Source organism: Dermacentor variabilis, chromosome 11 (genome assembly GCF_050947875.1).
Source record: "Dermacentor variabilis isolate Ectoservices chromosome 11, ASM5094787v1, whole genome shotgun sequence".
NCBI lineage: Eukaryota > Metazoa > Arthropoda > Arachnida > Ixodida > Ixodidae > Dermacentor > Dermacentor variabilis.
The window spans coordinates 115,746,761-115,762,852 of NC_134578.1; the positions used below are offsets into that span (position 1 = coordinate 115,746,761).

The 16,092-nt window shown below is 46.3% G+C and overlaps 1 protein-coding gene across 2 annotated transcripts in view; it reads left to right on the forward strand.

Moving 5' to 3' along the window:
• Positions 1-16,092, forward strand: part of LOC142564092 (uncharacterized) — a 96,721-nt gene that overhangs the window by 53,066 nt on the left and 27,563 nt on the right. For both annotated transcript variants that reach the window (XM_075674937.1, XM_075674936.1), the window contains exons 11-14: positions 7,277-7,405; positions 8,250-8,425; positions 10,424-10,469; positions 11,290-11,358. In XM_075674937.1, coding sequence (XP_075531052.1) covers positions 7,277-7,405; positions 8,250-8,425; positions 10,424-10,469; positions 11,290-11,358 — 420 coding nt within the window. The remainder of the gene's footprint in view (positions 1-7,276; positions 7,406-8,249; positions 8,426-10,423; positions 10,470-11,289; positions 11,359-16,092) is intronic.

The window sequence follows — 16,092 nt, forward strand, 5'->3', positions numbered from 1 at the left end:
CTCACTCCACCAAACAAGCGTTATCTAAATATACTTACTGGCTTCAAGCACATAAGTTCTTTACTAAGGAGGAGCTTGCTATACCTTCTTTCCCGTGGTTTGTCTGATCGGCATGGTTTCATTACTCGGGGTATGGTATGGATGAGTGCATCCCGAAAGTAGAAGCGAAAAGAATAGGTTTATTTACACATTGAAACAAGTAGTCAGATTCTAGTCAGAGCTCTCCAGACACACTCAATATGTCTTTTTTGAATAATGTTTCCCCTAGTTTTCTAGAAAAGGAATTACGGCTACTTTCTTCCGGCCAATGTCATGAGTCGCGCTGTTCACAGCGCTCCCCCCCCCCCCCATGGCCGTACCACCTTGTTGAACTTCACCTCTGATGCTGAACATTCCAACAAGCCTACGACACAATGACGAAGCGTTCGGGAAACTAAGGTCTATGATTTTCCCACGGAGGTCGTCGACGTTGGCTAATGGCCGCAATCAGTTGGCTCTCCTGGACGGTCCGCCTGTAGCAATTTGACGAGCCCCGCTTTGACGGTCGATACCGCCTCCACAGGATGCAGCAGTTGTAACCTCGAAGGGAGCCTCTTTCTTTGGCCTACAACAGTGAGCTTCGGGCAAATAGACGTGTAGCTGGGTGATGGGGAAATGTTCCCCACGTGGGAAGCGGTCAAATAATGCCGATGGCGTGTTGAGATGCAACAACGGTCGATTTTTTTTCGCCGAGCAATGTTGCCTGATGCTAGAGACTGTGTCCGCAGTTTAGGACAGTGTAATCAGCCCTCGCGAAGATGGCGGGATAGAAGTTTTTCAGGTGCGCAAAGCATTATCCTGCAAAAGTTTGTGCAGAAGTTGAACAGTTCGGCGTTTAATTAACCGCTCCACGAAAGCTTAGCTTCACATAGATTTCAACATGCGCATTGAATCTGCATAATAATTTCTCACAAATTGCGGTACTGAAAATCATAAATATTGCTTATGCCACATAGACACTGCAACAGATAACGTGAGAAAACAGGCTGCAAAGCTACGCCTCTGTAAGGTTCAGGCGCCACCCTCTACAGGGTCTTAGTGGCCACGGCGTTTAGCTCTGTCATCGCTTTGAATCACGGCCGCGGCAGCCCCAATACAACTCGGGCGCTGCTAATAAGTGGTAGCGACGCAAGGTTAAGAAGCGGTCACATAGGTAATCAGTATAGAGTTCCTAACAAATTTGTCACAACTAAAAACGATGAAGCCGTGTCCGTCCACCAAATATCTTCAAGTAAAAAAAGAGCGACTTCAAAAAATATAATCCCGTTGCGAACGTTTTCTTGCAACAATTCTTGGTTTGCTCTGCTGTGTTACCGGTTTATAAATTCTAAGATAACGTGACGTTTAGATCTACTTGTCGTTCCTTTCTTTATATCTTATTTCTCGTGTGTCGCACAAAACGTTGGTTAGGTGACCGCGTTTTTTTTTCTCTCTTGTGTGTTGTCCCACTTTAAATATTTAAATACTACAACGGCTCACTTCAAATTCCGGGATGTATTTTGCTTCTGATTCTTCCCTCATTAGTCCAACTCGTCTTGATTGCCGCAGCCACTCTTTCGTCTTACTATACTAAGAGATCCTTGGCATAATTTTGTTCTTGTCTGTGGTAAATAACACTTAGTCGAGAGAAGCTGATAAGCTGCACTTTCTTTACGTGTCACAGTGAACAAGAACAACTACACAGTCCAATGCTCGACGGAAAAAAGTCTGGTTATGAAGGAGCGTGCCTTAATTTAAATGTAGCCTTTGCGATACCAAAATAAGGAAGTTCTAGGAGAACACATCAACGGCAAATATACAAGCATGCGAATAGCGGAACTGCCTCATTTATAAGGCGTGTATGCAGATGGACAGTGTCTTCTGCCTCTGCGAGGCTACGGCGGCCGCATTTCGATGGGTACGAAATGCAGAAATGAGGCTTACCGTGCTTTGGGTATACGTTAAAGGAACCCAGGTGGTCGAAATTAATCCTGAGTGCCACACAACGGTGTGCCTTATAATCAGACGCACGTAACGACGCACGCTCTCGCACTTAAAACCTCTGAGTTGTTTTTTCCGTACAAGTTTAAGTTGGTGCTCGTAGTAGCACACGGCTGAGCACAATCTTGCAAATTACTTCCGGGACACAGCAGATGAATGTGATAATGTGTACGACACCGTTAGCGACTCAGTAATACGATCTACCAGAGAGCTACATACAATTCCAAAATGGCAAAATCAGCTGCATTTCTTGCCGCAAGCCGCTCTCTGGCTTTCAGTGATCTACACTAACGTCCGAAGTTTGCTTCCTAAACGCTATACACTTTGTGCTTTTCTATGTGATAGTGATTCAGACAGATAGTGCCAGGAAATAATCTTTCAAAAACTTATAAAAACAACCACATCGATAAGCGCGGTGGGTGTGTAGTTATCGCTATTAAAAAAAAAACCTTCATTCATATTTTATCGATTCCGGGTCACCTCTCGGGATTCTGTGGGCTGCTTTTCAAGTATCCTCCAGTGCAGTACTCATTGGCGCCTGTTGCCGGAGACCGGACTGTGACCATTCCTTTTTGAAGGACTTGCGGGATAGTATTACTAAAGTGCTCCAGCTGTGTCCATCCAACCAGTTTTATCTTCTTGGTGATTTCAATTTTTCGCTTATCGACTGGGAACATATGTCATCTCAATACCATGCGTCTCTGCAACAAATAAATCTACAGTTACATTTTAACCTCTTCCAAATAGTGAAGGCGCCTACACGCGCTTCCAATATCTTGGACTTGGTTTTCACCAACGCTCCTGACACATTAATTTCCATTTCAAATAGGAGCGGCTTTAGTGATCATAACCTCGTTCAAATAGATGTTAGCATCACGAAGCCTGTGTCTGGCACAACAACAAAAGAGATTCGCGATTATAACAGAGCAAATTACGACTCCCTACTAGAAGAACTTTTTTGACAAGTGCTACTGCATTCATTTAATTGTTGACCCGCAAACGACAATTCGGTCCTCTACTGGAAAAAATTAACTGCGTTAGTAGACCGGCACGTCCCAATAGTCTCCATAACTAACGACAAATCTAGCCCTTGGTTTAACAAGTCTCTTCGTAAACTAAGGAATAGAAAGAAGCGTTCTTATAACAGGGCTAAACGCGTGCGCACTGCTGAGGCTTGGCAGATATACAAAGACAGTTAAAACAATTACTGCTCAGCGATATCTTCCACAAAAGAAAATTGCTACTCGCAAGACCTACCATCGCTGCTAACTTCCAATCCCCAAAAAATTTGGCAAGCCATATGTCCGACAACAGATACTGACACATAACATTACACGGAACAGATAACATACCTATTTCTGCCGCCGATTGCCCCACCATATTCAGCATGTTTTCTTTTTTCATCTGTTTTCGCCCAGGAGGACTTTTCCACTGTTCCAACTTTTCCAGAACATGACGCCGCATACATGAAACGAATCGTTATCACTGTTGAAGGCGCTAAATTACTCATTAGTAACCTCAAAATATGCACTTCAGCGGATATTGACAACAGTAATTCGAAGGATACTGTTGAAAAATGAAATGAAAAATGAAAAATGTAGCTCTATAGCTCCATCAATGTTGTAAACTATAAATCTGATGTGTAAATTGCATTTAAAGTTAATGTGTTGACATCCTTGGGGTACTTCCTGCACTTTTCTGGCGAACTATCAATGTTTATAGGTTATCTATCTATCTATCTATCTATCTATCTATCTATCTATCTATCTATCTATCTATCTATCTATCTATCTATCTATCTATCTATCTATCTATCTATCTATCTATCTATCTATCTATCTATCTATCTATCTATCTATCTATCTATCTATCTATCTATCTATCTATCTATCTATCTATCTATCTATCTATCTATCTATCTATCTATCTATCTATCTATCTATCTATCTATCTATCTATCTATCTATCTATCTATCTATCTATCTATGCATTTGTCGATCTATCCCACGCCACACTCGCGGTGGTGCTGCTTGTGGGAGCAAGCAGCAGTGACTCGTGTGAGCCTTCGAAATATCAATTTCATTGCCGCATATACCCAGTGGCACATAGCCAGTGGCTCTCGGTAGTCAATGGTCTAACGGGTAGAGCACAGGGCTGCCAGGGAAACGGGTCCAACGTAACGTCGGGACCAACTTGGGGCACTGGACTTGGGACACTGGGCAGGTGTCGCTTTTCGGTGAAATTGTGTTCGCCCCAACTTGGGTCACTGGGCATGTGCCACCGTGTACGTGCCGCCGCTCTTAAATGAATCTGTTTGACGCCAAACGAGTCAGTACGGATACGCTACTCTTCGATGAACCTCCTTGACGCCAAATTAGGACACACGCCGCGCGCTGGCTTCGCGGAGGCGCCTCTAAATGGCGCACCGTGGGAAGTGTGAAGCGTGACAGAAGAGGCCGGCTCGAGCCCACGACTCATACATGACACGCATAGGGGACGGGATGAAGGTGCGTCGCTACATCGCGTCAGTGTTGATGGCCATAACGTCCGCAGCCGTTCGGAGATGGTTCCTGCCGGCATTATTATTTAGCGAGTGTATATTTCGTTTCAGTTAAGTTAGAAATAGATAAATAAATAGAAGGGCTGCAACAGGCACATTTCAGGTGCAGTGGAGATGCTTACCACTACAAGCTATAGACTACTATTGACAGAGTCCAGCAGTAGTAAGTACGTCGCCACAGCATGGATAAAATGGATCACATAGCGTTTCATAGAATTGGTATCAAAATGCCATGAAGAATTCTTTTCGCCACATTCATAGGATTGCAAGGCTAGAGAAATTTCTTCCCTGCCTTTTACAAGAGTAATCAACATGCACTGGGTTCAAACTGACTGCAGAGGGAAATCCTATAGCAAGCTGATCTGGTGAGACCGAGAGCGCTCTGAAGCGGGTGCGACCTGCACGCAATCCCAATGGTAATGGCTTACAACTGCATTCATGACTCACCAATAAAAAGACAAAGAAGCGTACATTAACAAGCATCCAAATGCAGCGCTTTGTGTGTGTGGTCTCGAAAACGAACTTTTATACATCATACTTGTTTCGCAAAATTCACTAAAATATTTTGCTATATCTTCTCGAATTTTCGCTTGTGCATCGTGCTGGTGTCGCTATTGGCGGCGAGGAGTTACGGAGTCGCCATCTGTCGGAAGCGCCTCGCTTGCGTGGTATGAGGGATCACGCTGCGCGCTCCTCATTGGTTTTGCTTACGGCGCTCCATAAAAACACCACGCGGCAGCCCTCCTGGACATTTATGAAGGTACTCTCAAGACGAGGGAAGCTTTTGACTGTCGATATAATAATCTTGGGCAAACTGAAAGCACAGAATCGTTTACAGACGCTATCTCTTTACCGAATACGTATAGTGAATGCCACTGCGCGCGGTGGCCACGATGGAGTCTCCCGAGCCGGCTTCTTGCGTGAAAGGTAGGCAAACGCTGAGAGTAAACTATGTAAAATATTTTCTTACAGTGGGCTGTATCTATAACCAAATGGGGCCTAACAGAATGAAGCCTCAATGCAGCGATCGCACGGGTTCGCAGCGACCGACTGTGCGTCTGCATGCATACATGTCCGCGCACAATGTTTTAATTTCGCTGTGAGCGCGTTTTCGCACTGTGCCGTAAGCTTTGGGCCGCAGCATAGGAGCATTTGACTGTACACTAGCAACCATTGTTGCATGGACGCTATCAGAACTGTTCAAAAATAATTTCGTTCTAGAGACTTCGACGCCTGCGGCGACTGTGATGTGCCATCGCGACGATTCAATCTTTTTTTGTTGTCTAGCTTCTTGGACATTTGAATATTATTTCTCAAGTTGCGTCGCAATGTATGCTTATAGGTCTTCTCAGCGTGCGATTTCCCTCTGCTTCTTTTTCGTATTCCAGTGCATTAATTCATAACACAAACATGACCATATGCCATGCCTTTTTTAAATGTGCGTCATACCGCTCCCTTCCCGCTCTAGTGAACTTGCCAGTATCTAGCATCAACAAGTTCATAGACCAAACCTTCATAACAGTAGCCAGGCAGTGGGCGCGGCCGAGCGTCTCAGTGCGCGTTTTCTGCTACTCACCGAATATCGCGTAGTCCCAACGTCGTAGCAGAAATCTTCCTCGCGTCTGTGCTTGCTGTACACCCGAGCTGTAGCCATTGGCTGTCTGCCGGTTCTAAGTTTCGCCAGCCAAGCTTCACGTAGCTCCTTGCCCTGCGGCTCCGTGTGAATAAGACTGGCACTGGGCTACGCTGAGTACGTCCGGCACTGCGGCACTGAGCAGTAGCCTACTATGCTGCACGCCTCCAAAGGCAGCCACTACCTATTATAGTACTTTCAAACGTTGTGAAGCAGAGCCCAAGGCGGTAAAGCTTCACCACTTAATCAGAACCGCGGCGCAGGTGGCTCTTTAAACTTTCGTTTTAAGCTCGCTTCGGCGCTCCCGAAGCAGCCAACGCGGCCGTTGCGTCCACGTGATCCCTCATATCACGTCACGCCGAGGGTGGCGCCAGCTTTTCCAGTGGTGGAGCTCGCCGCCGATACTGATGCTACGCCTAATGAATTGCTTGATTTCGAGTAGTGCTGCTGTTGTCATCTTCTTGCCGTCACTAAGGGCTCAGCACAAAAGTTGATTCTCTCTTTCTTTTGTATTTTTCTTGGTGTGTCAGACACTATGATGAATTCTGATGCGGTGCTAGAATTTGTGCGCAAGAACAATGAAACCAGCCCACAGTGCTGGCTTAGCGGCTATAGTGTTGCGCTACTAAGCACGAGGTCGCGGAGTCAAATCTCAACCGCGGCGGCCGCATATGATTGAGGGCGAGTCGCAAAGAAAAAAAGAATAGAACGCCCGTATCCCTCGCATAGGGGGCACGTTAAGGACCCCCTGATGGTAAAAGTTATCCGGAGTCCACCACTATGCCGAACCTCCAAATCAAATTGTGCTTTCGGCACGTAAAACTACAGAATTCATTCAACAACGAAAACACCGGACAGAAGCAAGGCGCTCTTCGTGTCCTGTGTTTGTTTACCTGCTGCTGTCTTGTATTTACGTTGTTCTTGAGCAAAACTTTCAGTATGTTCAAACAACTAGCCGAGTGCAATTTCTTTTCCTTAATGCTGATATCATTATCTGCATGCCTTGCGCTGCATACATGAACCACTAACCCTATAATACAAAAAAGAATAACAATCGCGCACAGGACAAAATGCAAGTAGGAGACGTGCTGGACGACTTGTACGGCGAGGCACTGAAAGGGCGAAAGCGGGGCACAATCTCGACGCTTCTGGACCACTTCAAGGGCATGCCAGTGTACCTCTCCGTCATCAAGGTGAGAAAGAACAGCGTTAGGCTATGGTATTGACACTCCTCAGTCATTACGTTTTCTCGCTCGCCCAAAAGCGTCATATCCTCACCTCATACTTGGTTGAGAAATACGTTTCTCCCTTTAATAGCACACTATGTGGCCTTCAATCACGTGCCGCCATATGGAGCGCTCATTCGCTCTTCTGTATACGCAGGGCTGTATGTAATGGTCTCAAAGCGTTTATGGCAGAGCTTTAGGCGAAGTCATGGCAACAATTCTTTCATTATTGCAACGTTGACGCAGGGGCGGGCGAAAAAACGTCTGTCTGCTGGACGAGGTTACCTGCCCCTGTATACTAGGGCGTGACAGGGGACAACGCAACGAAAACAATGTTACCGAGTACTTTATATTGCGCAAAACCAAAATACCACGCGAGAGCGAACACCGCAAGGAAGCCATTAAAAAGCGGCACGGTCCGCGCGCTTTGCGAGCGCGCCCCTAACATCGCTTGTGGCCTAAGTTCTCTACCTCGTAAGGCGCTTGCGTACATCGAAGTCAGCGCACGCGCGGGCTAACTAAAGATTCGGCCGACTGCAGACAGACCTTAGAGCAGCGCTGCTATAGTTCACGCAACCAAGGCGGTTTTCGGCCTTTCTCAGAAATATTAGCCCCAACCCGACACGTTATTGTTACTGTGCGAGCTTATATGTATGTTGTGTGCCTGTGTACCATGAATGAATGCGTCGCTTCAGATGTGACCTTCGCCACCTGTAGCAAGCCTGCTACGCGTATGGCGAGAGAAACACCCCCTGTGTACATTAAAGGTTTTCCTTCTCTCTCCCTCTCTGTCTCTCTCTGATTTCCACAGAGCTACCAATCAGACGGTACCCCGTATCCTCCCGTAGCACATCTTCTCAAGAGGCTCCGCATATCGCCACCCCAAGAGAAGAAGCCAGTCGGCGCAATTTCAGACAGAAACTCGCCGGACTTGTTCCCCGAGTCACCAGGAGCCTCTGGTTTGCCAGTGAATACACCACATGAGAGGTAACAGACGGTGATTATAGCGACACGTATTCACCACGAATCAGTCTATCACGGAGTTGGATAAAGAAAAACATTTCGCATTGCATCAAAACTGTATGCGATTTCTCGATTGCTTATATTTTTATGATAGCAGCTGTATTCCGAACATCTATAATTTTCACATTTTGACACTATCTCAGTACTTATGGTTACGCTGTCATTGATCAAGCCATATCTGTTGAGTAAATAGATGCAAGAGTAGCATTAGGAAATACTTGAAATAAATTTTGCATCCATAATATTTAGGTAACGAGTACAAGTAATAGTAACTGTTCAGCAGGGTATTACACAAGGTAAAAACGATTCGCTAAGGGACCGAATGAATAATTGCGGCAGATGACTCAGCAAAAGCAAGATTCAACTGCGAACAATGGAATTTATGGCACACTGTAATTGTTTTTATGAATTTTGTCATTACCCTACAAACACAAATGCCAATCTACGTTCTCATGCAAACTATAGCGAGGGTAAACCAGCAATGCAAAGAACCGAGTAAAGCAATTGCCATATCAAAGGACAGTGAACCCGGCAGTAAAAAGCACATAGTGATAGTGAAGCAAGGAAAGCCTCTGCTCTTTTGGAAATAGAATGAACTAGAAAGGCTGTGCCGCTGTCATTGAGGAGTACAATCCATTAATCTCTCTATATGACACTCATAGATTATGAAAAGGTATTTGATTCCGTAAAGACGCCAGTAGTTATGAATGCACTGCGTAATTAGGAGTACAGGAGACATACGTGAATATCTTCGGAAATACCTAGAAAGAATACACAGCTACCATGCTTCTCCACGAGAAAAGATGGAAATTGCCTATAGAAAGGCTTCGGTCAAGGAAACATGATCTCTACGATGCTATTCACTACATGCTTAGAAGTAGTAGTCCAGGTCTTAGACTGGGAAGGCTGAGGAGTGAAGACCAATGGCGAATATCTCAACAACCTTCGGTTTGCAGATGCCTTGCCCTGCCCAGCAACACTGGTGGTGAATCGTATGAAATTATTGAGGACCTTAACTGGGAAAGTGCAAGAGTAGTGTTGAAGGTTATCATGCAGAAGACAAAGGCAAGGTCCAATAGCCTGACAACGGAACAAGAATTCATGATAGCCAGTCAAATTCTGTAATCTGCGCATGAGTACATTTATCCAGGTGAATTACTGACAGGCGACCATAATCACGAGAAGTAAATGTAGCAAATAATAGGAATGAGTGGGAGGTCATACGTCAGGTAGTATAAAATTTTGACGGGGACCTTACCACTTTTGATGAATAGGAAATCGTAGAATCATTACATTCTATCGGTAGTAATATATGAGGCGGAAACTTAAAGGTTAAGAAAAACGTCCAAGAACAAGTCAAGGACCGCCAAGGAGGCATGGAACAACAAAATCTTAGTCGTAACGGTAAGAGACAGGAAGAGCAACGGTGGGAATCAGAGAGCAAATGGGGATATCCGATGTTCTAGTTGACATTAAGAGAATAAATATGGTGCTGGGCAGGCAACGCAGTGTGACAGGCAGATAGCCGGTGTGCCATTAGGGAAGCGAAGCGTAGTCGAAGACGGCTGAAAATTAGCTAGAATGACGAAATCGGAATACTTGAAGGCGCAACTTGAAATAAGCAAGCGCAGCACAGGGGTAATTCAAGATCGCTGTGAGAAGCTTTTGTCCTGCGGTGGAGATTAAAGTAGGCGGATAGTGATGTCGCTGCCGCACGCACCTAAAGAACTACAATCGTATTGGAATTGTTCGTTTCATTTCGAGGCTGAAGAAGGGACTGTCGCTGCAGTTAAAATCTCACGCTAAATGTGCAGAATCTATGTCGTGAAACACTATTGTTCCGCGATATCACACAAAAAAAGTTCCGCGTTGCAGACATTGTTTTTTCCTGCACCATGACTGAAGTTATAGTGACTGTGCGAGAAATCATATCAATGTCCGTACCTTCATTTCGCTTTTCAGTGCAGCCTATGCAGCCGTGTACATCGGGAAAACATACGTCGGAAGTGTAAGCATCCTGATTTCATCGTTTCACTTCCTTCAGAGATAAATTCTGAGGAACTCTTCAGTTTCATTTTGCCCTCCCCCCTCCATCGCCTATTTCTAGAAGCTGGTTGGTGTAAAATTGAGTACAAAAATGTCAAAATATTTATGACGTTTGGAAGACAGCACAGGCCCCAAATTGTACAGAGAAAGTGAGTCTTGAGTTCTTAAACCGCGCAGCATTTCTCGCACCTCTCAAATATATTTTGAGTAAAACCATACAGAAAATCACAGAAGCAATGCTGAGTCTTCCAGGTAGCGCGGAAGAGCGGCGCTACCGCAAGTTAGCTTTAGGGTCATGGTTTAGCGTTCATCTCTGGTTTTCTTCACTTCTTCACCGGCCAGAAGAGATTCAGCAACAGTTGTCTGCAGTTTATGAACCAGATGTCATAAATCACCAGATTCATATTCGATCTATGACATTCACAATTAACGAAATGCTGACTCAGCCTGCAATACAGTGCTTGAAGTGGAAAAACAAGTAAATCAAAAGCATCGGACCACTTCTAGGCAGCAGCTCTCGTGAACTTTCGCATCTCGGTGGTGTCGATGATCAAAGACGGAACGTATTCTAGGCATTGTTGTCGCCGCGACATGAAAGAAGCGGGTGCCGTTTTAGGCAGAGGTGGTTGCTTCAGTATTCAAGACAGACGTAAAACAATTTTGCTTTTCACGCATTTCAGTAAGTCTAAGCTAAGGGTGCAGACCATGTCTTTTCAATATGTGCTGAAGCCTACTTATTTCATCTGCCGCTTACACCTTGACTGCTTGCTTCCCTGGCCCAGGCTGGCCACGTCTTGGAGATCGAAAGGGCCATCCGAGATGTTGCCTTCAAGGACACGGACACACATGTGGTGAAGCTGCTTTGTATCTATACAACTAGGATATCAGTTAAAATGTCATTATATCTATAAATGTCAATCATGCCAGATAAAAAGACTGATAATTTGAGTTCTATTTATTTTTAAAAATTAAACGTTCACCTCAAACCCTGAATCACTGGTTCTCGCAGGCGGGCAGTAAATATCTGAAGCTGGCACTTAGCTTCTTGCACTCTCCATTCCCCCCACCCATGCTAGCGTAAAATACTCGTTAAAGTTTTAACTGCCACTCTACAAGTACTTAAGAAAATTTTTCCCGTATTCAGCAAACTATTTTTACTAAAAAAAATCACCCGAGTTTACAATACTCCCTAACGCGAAATTTGAGCGCAGCTCTATACGTGTTTTCATTTGGCGATATATTGGCTGGGGCGTTGTAAACGGAGCGTAGTTTGGCACGACTGCCTCGGTTATCGAGATATCACAAGAGACAGCGTGTGGGTGTCGCTTGGGCGCGGTTCACAGCAGCCACCGCAGACAGACGTCCGCTCATGCAGGGCTTTGTTTCCATACAGACGGTGCGCGCTACTTTCGCGCCATCACTCACCTACTGTCGCCGCGAAGCCCATCTTAATTAATTAATGGAGGATAAGACATTCACCCAGTCCCATACGGGTTCCCCGAAAGGAAAGCCTCGCAGTTCAAGAAAAGTTCGTCCTGGTCCGGTAGTCGGACCCGGGACCGCCGACTTTCCGGGGCCGCCGCTCTACCATCTGAGCTCACCAGGCAGCTAGCAGATATCAGGGCGAAGTCTAATTTGTCAACTATTCCAAGCAAAGGAAAACGTTCGCCATAATATTTCTGCGCAAACCCGCAAGGTGGAGAGAATTAGTTAATTAAGAGAAAATGAGACATCCACCCAATCGTAGCAGGTGCTACAAAGGGCACCCATACGAGTTTCTCGAAACAAAAGCCTCTCAGATTACGGCGAGGCTTTTCCTTTGTAGCAATGGCTACGATTGGGTGTTTATCTCATTTTCCCTGAAAAAGATACTAAAGACAAATATTACGTCAAGCTAAATTGATATATTAGTGCTTCAGAATCTCTAAGGCGTCAATATTATCGCGAACAGGGCGTTATCAATAAAAAAACAAAGGAAAATTCAGCACTTGATTAGAGTGAGTGAGTGAGTGAGTGAGTGAGTGAGTGAGTGAGTGAGTGAGTGAGTGAGTGAGTGAGTGAGTGAGTGAGTGAGTGAGTGAGTGAGTGAGTGAGTGAGTGAGTGAATAAACTTTAGTGCAGGTCCGACGAGGACGCGAACTCGTAGCGCACTCGGCTAGTCCCACGTCGGGACCGTTGTGAGTCTCTAATTATGTGCTCTCCAAAGAGAGTTTGCGCATTTGGCAAGGCAACTGCAGAGCACATGATTAGAGATTCATCCCGGGACATTCAAGCACTTACCCGATGACGCAGGCAGTGCTGAATTAAATTCTGTCACCAGCACTGAACCACTCCTTGCAAAAGAAAACAAAAACATCCTTGTATTGTATTATAAGACGAAGTGCTACTTATCCAGTTCTATTTCATTTTTAGAAAGAACTCATTGAAATTACCCTTGACAACGACGCGGGTGGTCAAAAGGTTTCGTTTTGCTCGACTAAGCGCCGCCCACGCTTTCGCGTTTCAGTATCGTTATCACGTAGTACTGCGCTTGCTTTGCTGGCTCGCGAAACTCGCACAAACTGCAAGTAGCAGAGAATTCAACTTCCATGTGGTGTCGCGGGCTGATCGAACGGCCTACGCCGCTTGACCAAAAAGCAGCTCCAGAAGGGGTCAGGGGTTGGGTTCATGTCATGGAGCTCTTTTTGGCGACAATGTTGAGCAGGCGTCAAAGAACGGGCCAGTTGTCTGTATTTCTCGGCTTGCTGAGCGACTGCAGCAAGAGGCGTGCATTCAGCAGGGTCTGGACGGTACGGGAGAATCGTATCAATAGTGCTCGAGGGATGGCGGCCGTAAAATAGAAAGAATGGTGAGGATACGGTAGTGGCTTGAGAGGCAGTGTTATATGCGTACGGGACGAATGGAAGTACGATATACCAATTAGAGTGCTCAGACGCAACATACATGGATAGCATGTCACCAAGAGTTCTCTTGAATTGTCCTGTTAAGCCATTGGTCTGTGGATGATAAGTAGTAGTGGTGCGGTGAATAATTTGGCATTAATACAGGAGTCATTGCAGGACGTCCGAGAGGAACACGCGACCGCGATCGCTCAGCAGTTCACGAGGTGCGGCGTGGCGAAGATCAAAGTTGTTTAGAATGAACGAGGCGACGTCTTTTGCTGTTGCGGCAGGTACGGTGGCGGTTTCAGCATATCGCGTCAAATGATCCACGGCGACGACAATGCATCGTTTGCCAGCGCCAGTAGATGGAAGAAGCCCGTATAAATAAAGTCCTACACTGTCAAATGGGTGAGCTGGGCAAGGAAGCGGCTGGAGAGGTACGGTGGAAAGATGCGGAAGACATTTGCATCGTTGCCACGCAGTGCAGGAGCGAAAGTTGTACCTCCCACGCCAATTATATCGTAGGTGAAGCCGTGTGTAGGTCGTTGACACTGCGACGTGACCACACTATGGGTCAAAGTGAAATGCGGAGCATAAACCTTTTCGAATATGGCGGGACACTACTAAGAGCCATGTGCGGCCGTCATTGTGGTAGTTGCGGCAGTATAAAAGTCCATTGCGGATAGTGAAATGCAGCACCTGTTGGAGCAACGCTCGAGGTGCCGAAGCTGGCGGAGGATTTGACAGAACATCGAATATTATGACGATGCATGGGTCTTTTCTCTGCTTCGAGGCCATGTCCAGCATGTCAAGTGGTGAGATATCATGACTGTAGGTAGAAGTACTGGCGTCCGAAGTAACTGGGAAGCGCGAAAGGGCATCGGCGTCAGAGTGTCTGCGTCCGTAGCGATAGACGACACGGATATCATATTCGTGTATTCGGAAGGCCCACCCAGTGAGACCGCCTGACGCGTCTCTGAGTTTAGACAAGCAGCAAAGAGCGTGATGATCCGTCACCACGTCAAAGTGTCGACCATAGAGATATGGACGAAATTTCTAAAGGGCCCATACGATGGCCAGGCACTCTTGTCCTGTTACTGAGTAACTGGCCTCAGGTTTTGGTGAGGGCACGACTGGCATAAGTGACTACGTCTTCGGCACTTGTCCTAAGTTGTGCGAGCACGGTACCTAGGCCGACACCGCTGGCGTCAGTCTGAAGCTCTGTACGTGCGCTTGGATCAAAATGGCGCAAGATTGACGGAGACGTAAGTAGGCGAAGAGTCGTAAAGGCGTTTTCAGAAGCATCCGACCAAGTAGAAAGTTCATTGTAACCTTGGAGAAGCTGGTTTAGGGGTACCATCACAGTAGCCAAATTGGGAACGAATCGTCGAAAATAGCGGCATAGGCCAATGAAGCTGTGTAGCGCTTTCAAGTTAGTGGGCTTCGGGAATTCGGCTCGGGAGCGCAGTTTAACAGGACCTGGAAGAAAGCCTTCTTTCGAGACAACGTGGCCTAATATTGGGGGCAAGGAGTTACGGAGTCGCCATCTTTCGGAAGCGCCTCCCCTGCATAGCATGAAGGATCATGTGGCGCGCTCCTCATAAGTTTCGCTTACGGCGCTCAGTAAAATTACCACGTGGCAGGCCTCCTGGACATTTATGCAGGTGCTCTTAAAATGAGGGAAGTTTTTCACGGTCGATTTAATAATCTTGGGCAAACTGAAAGCACAGAATCATTTGCAGACTCTATCACTTTACCGAATAGGTACAGTGAACGCCCACTGCTGGCGGTCTCCTCTATGGAGTCTCCCGAATAGGCTTCTGTGTGAAGGGTAGGCGAGAACCCTCAGAGTGAACTATGTGAAATATGTTCTTATAGTGGGCTGTCTGTATAGCCAAATGGGGCATAACAGAATGAAGCCTCAATGCAGCGATCGCACGGGTTCGCGGCGACCGAGTGGTTACTCGTGCCTGGTCGGCTAAATTGGGGAGCGGCTGCGCCGCAAAGGCGATGGTCCCGGGTTCGAGCCCCGGACCAGGACGAATTTTCTACAACTGCGACGCTTTTCTTTTGAGGAGCCCGTATGTGTTGCCTTTGTAGCAATTGCTACGATCGGATGCATGTCTCCAATTTCTCTTACTTCATTACTTCTCTCCACCTTGCGTGTGTCCGCAAACATGTTGCGCCAAAGTCCAGTTCTGGATATGATACGTAAAACCCCATGCTCTGACATAACCTTGGAAAGAAAGGTGGCAGAAAGGAAACGGTAAATTTGTTACAGTAGTGTCTCTCACAATTTCACTAGGACTGCTCTACCCATTGAAGTTTACCGTCGACTCAAGCAGGCATGAAACCTGACAGTATGGGTGTTATAGGCAGCTCCGCACCTGGCCGAGGGGATGGATGGCTATGGTACCATTTTACTCAGAAATGCAGACGTTTACTTCAATGCGCCTACTCCGCAACTTTCGACAGGATGTGGCGTTGCGACGCGTGTTATTCTACACTAACTGCACCAGGCTTAGCGATAAGCACACTGATTCGTGTACAGAAATAGCTAAATTTCTATTCTTAAAAAAAAAGATAAGCGGTTCTCGCCCTCAATTTGGACCCGTCGCATTGGCTTAGTGGCTATGGTGTTGCGCTGCTAAGCACGAGGTCGCGGGATCGAATTCCGGCCACGCCAACCGCTTATGAATGAGG